At 29.3% G+C, this 6,000-nt stretch overlaps 1 protein-coding gene across 1 annotated transcript; it reads right to left on the bottom strand.

Moving 5' to 3' along the window:
* Window positions 1-774: 774 nt before the first annotated feature.
* LOC108343826 (glucuronokinase 1) lies at window positions 775-3,345 on the bottom strand. Its single transcript, XM_017582222.2, has 6 exons — window positions 3,074-3,345; window positions 2,845-2,994; window positions 2,585-2,773; window positions 2,087-2,203; window positions 1,590-1,750; window positions 775-1,153 (listed from the first exon to the last, which is right to left on the bottom strand). Exons 1-6 carry the CDS (start codon window positions 3,278-3,280, stop codon window positions 907-909), a joined length of 1,071 nt encoding a protein of 356 aa, XP_017437711.1. The 5' UTR covers window positions 3,281-3,345; the 3' UTR covers window positions 775-906.
* Between the last annotated feature and the right edge of the window lie 2,655 nt (window positions 3,346-6,000).

Raw genomic sequence — 6,000 nt, 5'->3', positions numbered from 1 at the left:
TTTATAAAGTTTCTATTTATTACTTTAAGTGTTTTATTATTATTTTTTTATTAAAATAACATGGTTTCCTATTTTAAAACATTGAAACTCCTAAAATGCATTTTTTTAGATTCTCACAATATTAATTTAAAACTTGATTAATTATTCAATATTAACTTAGTTTACAAAATACTGTTTATTTTAATTATTTATTATATATAATATAAAAACATAAATATTTTATTGTAATTATGCTTTGATAATAATGCAAATTTATAGTTTTCTGAACATTTCGAAGTTAGTTATGAAAAATTATCTTATTTTCCTAGATTTTCAACTTTTGTTGCTTTTCTTCGCTGTGATGATTCCACCTAGGAGACAAAGAGACCCATAACTTCGTTTGTTTGAAGGACAAATAAATTTTAGATTAAGAATAATGCATGTATATAAAGATGTTATATTGCACACGCAACTTACTATAAAAAGAAATATTAAGAATTATTTGCACCATAATAGTTTATGAATGTACAATTAATTACGTGTTTTTCTATTTTTCTATTATAATAATAATAATAAAATAAAAAAGTAAAAAATTTATTAATAACAAATAAAATTGTATTATTTTTTCCTTTATTTATTTATTGATTTATTTATTTAATGTAAACAATCTAACCTTCTAAGCTTTTCTTTTTCTGCATACTTACCTGTCATTCTAATCCTCTTATCTAGATAAGACATTAGTCGTATGAGTAGCTGTCGCTTCTCAACCACACGGTAGTACAAAAGAATAAATAATTGGCCAACCCATTTTTTTTTTAATTTGCTCATATAAAAATTGCTTTAATCGACACAATCCTCAGCTCTTGGGTTGGGTTGTCAAGCCTTCATTGTTCAGAACATCATAAAAATAAAGTCATAGAAATTACATTATTTTGTTTGTAAGGTTTTTAACTCGATTTCACTTAGACGAGAAGGAAATGGTTCAATAGGCTGTATCAACAATCCTTCTTTTTGACATTCATCCTGGAGAAGCTTCACTTGAGAGGTCCCTTCAGGACAAAATGCAACAACAGCTCCTCCGCTACCTGTGAATTTTGATGCAGCTCCAACCTTTCTAGCAACTTCTACCATTTTAATGTTCAGACCGCCCAAGGCTTCATCTCCAAACATTGACCTGTACAACGTCCCAACAAGTTTAAAAGAAACCCATCATGAAATTTTGGTGTACAAGATGCATTAATTCCTCAACACTTCAAATCCACTATTGGTGACCATACTCTGTTTACTTGAGATTTGCTGTGGGAGGACCCTACCAACTTCACATGATAATGAGTTTAAGTTTTGCAGATAACTCATTTTCTTTTATCACTTTTATTAATGCCTTATAGAATCTATGGGACCACCTCATGTCTCTATCTTTTAATATTTCCAGATTATCTGATAGTTAGTTACTGTTGCCTTCATCCGGTAGATGCTTGGGCCACTAACTCCCATGTTCAACCAGAAAAAATGTATTTAACTTACATTATGATTGTTAAGCATAATTGAGTTATGTCCTACAAACTAAATGATGATCCAAAAGACATAATAAAATATAAGGTTTGAATCACCTTCTCAGGTCAAAATTTCGGTTCATGAGAGTTGCAAATTTGGGGTAGTCCTTTTCTTCTAACACAGTTTTTCCTTCTTCCGCAATATTAGCAACTTCTTCCATCGAAGATACAATGAACTCATCACCATCAAGCCACCTCTCCCGTACTTTGCTATGAACCTACAAAGTTCCCGTCACTTAAAATTAATTATATATTAAAAGAAATTAAGGGAAGCTTCTCAATTTGGAATCGAAAAGCTAGTTAGAAGCACTATCTTGGAACACTTTTCGTTGTAGCATATTGTTACTAACCCAATGCCATAAATCTACAGTCTGCTTACAAAGATAGAAGGACTACGAAAGCTAGTTCAATATATCTAGAAATAAAAAAATTAAAATTATTTTCAAGAAACTAAATTACAAATGGGATGCTGTACAATTAAAAATGACAGGAGCAGGCTGGGAGCATAGAGTAAAAGCAAAGATGAAGAAATTTCATGTCACTCATTGACTAACCTTTCCAGAATCACTAGGATTTTCCGCATAGATGAGATAGAGAGGAGGAAGGAGACTCAAATCCATGGGTATGTAAATTCCATGGCCAAGCTCATCCATGTTTTCTTTGCTGAAGTCCTACAAAAGCAGAAAGTAAATATAGTAAAAGTAACGCCTAAATATAATTAGAATTAGTTCATTACACAAAATGTTTAAGTATCAGCCATCATAATCTCGTTACAGGCAAATACGATCAACTTCTCCGAGAGAACAAAAATCTTAATCTTGCAACCAAACGGAAGACCGTCTTTCACATTCTTTAGTACAAAACTTAAAATTTGCATCTGAAATCATGATTGCAAACCTTTTCTTTTTCTTTTCAAATTCCTGATCCTAATTCCTGTTTCTTGAAACCGAAATCTTTTCAAAGATCTTATTAATGTAATCAAACCGTTTCTAAAATCCCTGGTCAGTTTGAAAAATCAAAAGAAAAGAACAAAAGTGCAGGCAGTAACCTACCATGTAAACGAGTCCACCGTAAACCTGCGCTACCCGATCCTGAAGACCAGCGACAATCCCGAGTTCTTTCTCGGCGGCGAGTACGAGGTTGGGCCTGATCTCCACCTTCACAAGCTCCCTGACATTGAAGAAATCCAGCAAACAGCTCAACGCCGCACACACAATCCCGCTGGATCCCGAGAGACCAGCCTGAAGAAATCAAGAAACAAAACACGATGAGCAAACGAAGTAAACGGAAACTCCACAATCAGAGAACGTGCCTGGCGAGGGATATTGGTGTCGTAGGACAGCGTGAAATTGTCGTCGCTGATTTCGATAGCGTTGTCTTTGCAGTAGGCGTAGAACACTTTGCAAATAGCCATAAGCAATCGCACACCACCATAGTAGCCCTCGGAGTTCAACCTGGTAACCTGCAGGCGGACGAAGAAGGTGCAGCGAATGAAATTGGAAGAAAATGAATCGAACGAGAGAAAGGAAAACGATCGGTACCAATTGCGGGAGCGACGAGAAATGAACGAGATCGTGAACAGGGTGGGGTTGGATGACGAGCTCCGGCGAGGCACGGAGGGTGACGGTGGCGTAGAAGTTGGCGACGCTAAACGATATCGTTTTCCCGTAATAGACGTCGCTTGGGTTTCCGAGTAACCCCACCCTGGCATAAGCCTTGTGCGTTATTACCTCTCTCTCTCGAACCATCACCGTCTCCTTCTTCCTCTTATCTTCAATTCAATTCAAACGTTTTTTTCTCTCTGTTTTTCTTTTCCCACTTTCTTCATATTTATACACTCTACACGCCGTAACAGTAAGATAGCTCATCAGATTAACCTATAATAATATTTTAATTAATCTCAAATAATTAATTTATAAAATTATATATATATATATGTATTATTTAAATTAATTTTATCTGATGTTAAGCACGAAAATAAATTACATTTTATATATATTATAGTATAAAGGTAAAATGATTATAAAAATATAAATTTTTATATTTTTTTAATAAAGAAAAAAATAAAAAAAAAATAGTGTGAAATGAATGTAAAAGTTTTATTCGTGTGAAATTATCATTTTTCTTTTATATAATATTTTTCTATACCTTTAATTGTCGTAATTGGACACTTTTGTATCTAAATCATGATTATCCTATGCACGTTGTGATTTATTTATTGTTATGGAAGGAAATTCTAGCTTCTTTTCTTATTATTGAATTATATGAATTGTGAAGACTTTCCATTTGGAGTAGGACACCTTTGACTGTAATTGATGTAGACTCTACATCAATCTCCTATTATAATTTTATGTCACCTTTCATCATAATCATTATATATATAGTTGATCTTATGTACATTTAATCATTCTAATTAGGGTAATCTTTTCTTAGGAGATATTGATATTCTTTAAGTTATAAGTTATTATTTTATTTTTGTTATGTTGATTTCTTTTTCTTATGAAAATAGTTCAAATACACAAAAGGAAAAAGTAAATTATATATTTAATTTTATATAATTATTAGCAAAATAACGTCTAATATGATAAAAAGAAAATGTGATAAGAGTGTTGATTGATTAGACATTCTCAATCATCCTTTAACATGTCAAGCAAGAAGTTTATAAAATATGTAATTTAAAGAGGTAAAAGGATGAAAGAAAAATATATTTTAGATTTTTATATTGGTTTGTTTGTACAGAGGATTATGTGAGTTCTTGATCAAGTTTCAACATCGAGACTCTCATTATAAATATACAAGCTAATTATTCTTTTGATTTTAGTAACTTTTATCTATATAAAGAGTATTCTTTATATAAAAAAACTGAAAAATGTTTTAAATTATCATTATTATTAATTGAGATAAATTTACAAAAAAAAAAGTGACCATAGGATAGTTAAGAGAATAACTAAAAGAGGATTTACATCGAATACAATGTTAAGTTCGTTTTTTAATTACTGAAAAATACTATCAAAAGAAATTTACTTGCAAGATTATTTCGGTGGTAAAATAAAATTCAAGAGCGCAATGTAATATTTATAAGTTGAATTATATTATATAATAATAAAGACTATATAAAAATATATTATGAATTTCTTTACATTAAGAAACAAAACAATTACATCTGTTAATATTTAATACTTTAAAAACAATTCGTTTTTTTGTGTTTTCTATTAGTGTAAAGCATTTAATTAATATCATTTAACATAATATTAAATTTTTTGATATTTTATTTAATGGAATAAGAACATTCAATATTGTTCGTAAATCAAAAGTTATTTTCCTAGAACAATATTTAAAAAAAATAACCTTTTTATCATAAAATATTACATAAGATTTTAATAAAAAAAAGGTCATAAAAAATTTGAATAACATTTCTTTTAACTTTTAAAATATGGGAGTATCCTTTCGTATGTATATATATATTACAAAAATATTTAAACTTAAAACAAAAACCTCTACCAATGTGAAAGAGCGTGGTAAAGTCATTATTTTTTATCATATTCTCTAAAAAACAATTAAATAAATGATAATACAATTAGTTAACTAATGCAAGTTTTTTTATTGTGTACAATTTAATTTGAAAATTATGAAAGGGTTGTAAGTTTAAAAAAAAAAATCATCCAAAATAAATCGTGCTAGCTCAGAATGATTTTAGGATAAATTAGTCATTCCAGTCAAACATAATTTCACTTAAAATAAGTTGAAATTATAGTATAATTGGACGACTTTAGTATATAATTTGAAATTGTTAAAAATTCACATAATTTTAATTACAATTAATAATCTTTGTAAAACAAAATTTGTGCCAATATGACAAGACTTTGATTGAGTGATGATTATATTGAAGTTATTATATAGTAACACAACTTCTTTGTTATTATGGATTTTGTTGAAGTCGTGTTAAAATCATTTAAACTTGTAACGACTTTAGTGTTGTAGAAAAACTTAAAATTATTTTATTTACGTAATAACAAGATTAAATATTTTTTATGGTTGTTTAATTAAATTGAGAGTGAAGGAAAAAAGTAAATAGAGAATAGATTAATATAAATTATATTTTAATATGATAAGAAACTTATGAATGAAAAAGAAAATGGAGTTAAATTTCAAGAATATGTTAATTGTTACATGTGTGGAAAAAAGTATTTATAGGAAGATGTACCACAATGAAATCTTCTTTTTTATCATCTAGGTCTTATTTGAGAAGGTGAAATTAGATCTTCATCACCATTGTTTTCATGTTCTTTGTTGTGATCAATATTGTCTATATTTGCAAGAATATTATGGACCGATAATATGGTACGAAAGATGTGGGATGATATGCAAATAAAGGTATTGGTGTTGAAATTGCAAAAATATATGGTGTGGAAATGACAACATGTTAACTTTAGCCTTTGTTGTTGTTGAAAGTGAAATAAAGAAAGCT

This window comes from Vigna angularis, chromosome 8 (genome assembly GCF_016808095.1).
Source record: "Vigna angularis cultivar LongXiaoDou No.4 chromosome 8, ASM1680809v1, whole genome shotgun sequence".
Classification (NCBI taxonomy): Eukaryota; Viridiplantae; Streptophyta; class Magnoliopsida; order Fabales; family Fabaceae; genus Vigna; species Vigna angularis.
This window is presented reverse-complemented; position numbering and strand designations above follow the sequence as displayed.

Bases quoted from the DNA above. Each gene is read 5' to 3' on its own strand.
- LOC108343826 (XM_017582222.2), bottom strand. From the start codon at position 3,280: ATGGTTCGAGAGAGAGAGGTAATAACGCACAAGGCTTATGCCAGGGTG. The intron at 2,204-2,584 runs GTAGGTTACTGC...CTGCTTTTGTAG, and splicing joins ACGGTGGACTCGTTTACATG to GACTTCAGCAAAGAAAACAT. The intron at 1,751-2,086 runs GTTAGTCAATGA...GGAACTTTGTAG, and splicing joins ATCCTAGTGATTCTGGAAAG to GTTCATAGCAAAGTACGGGA.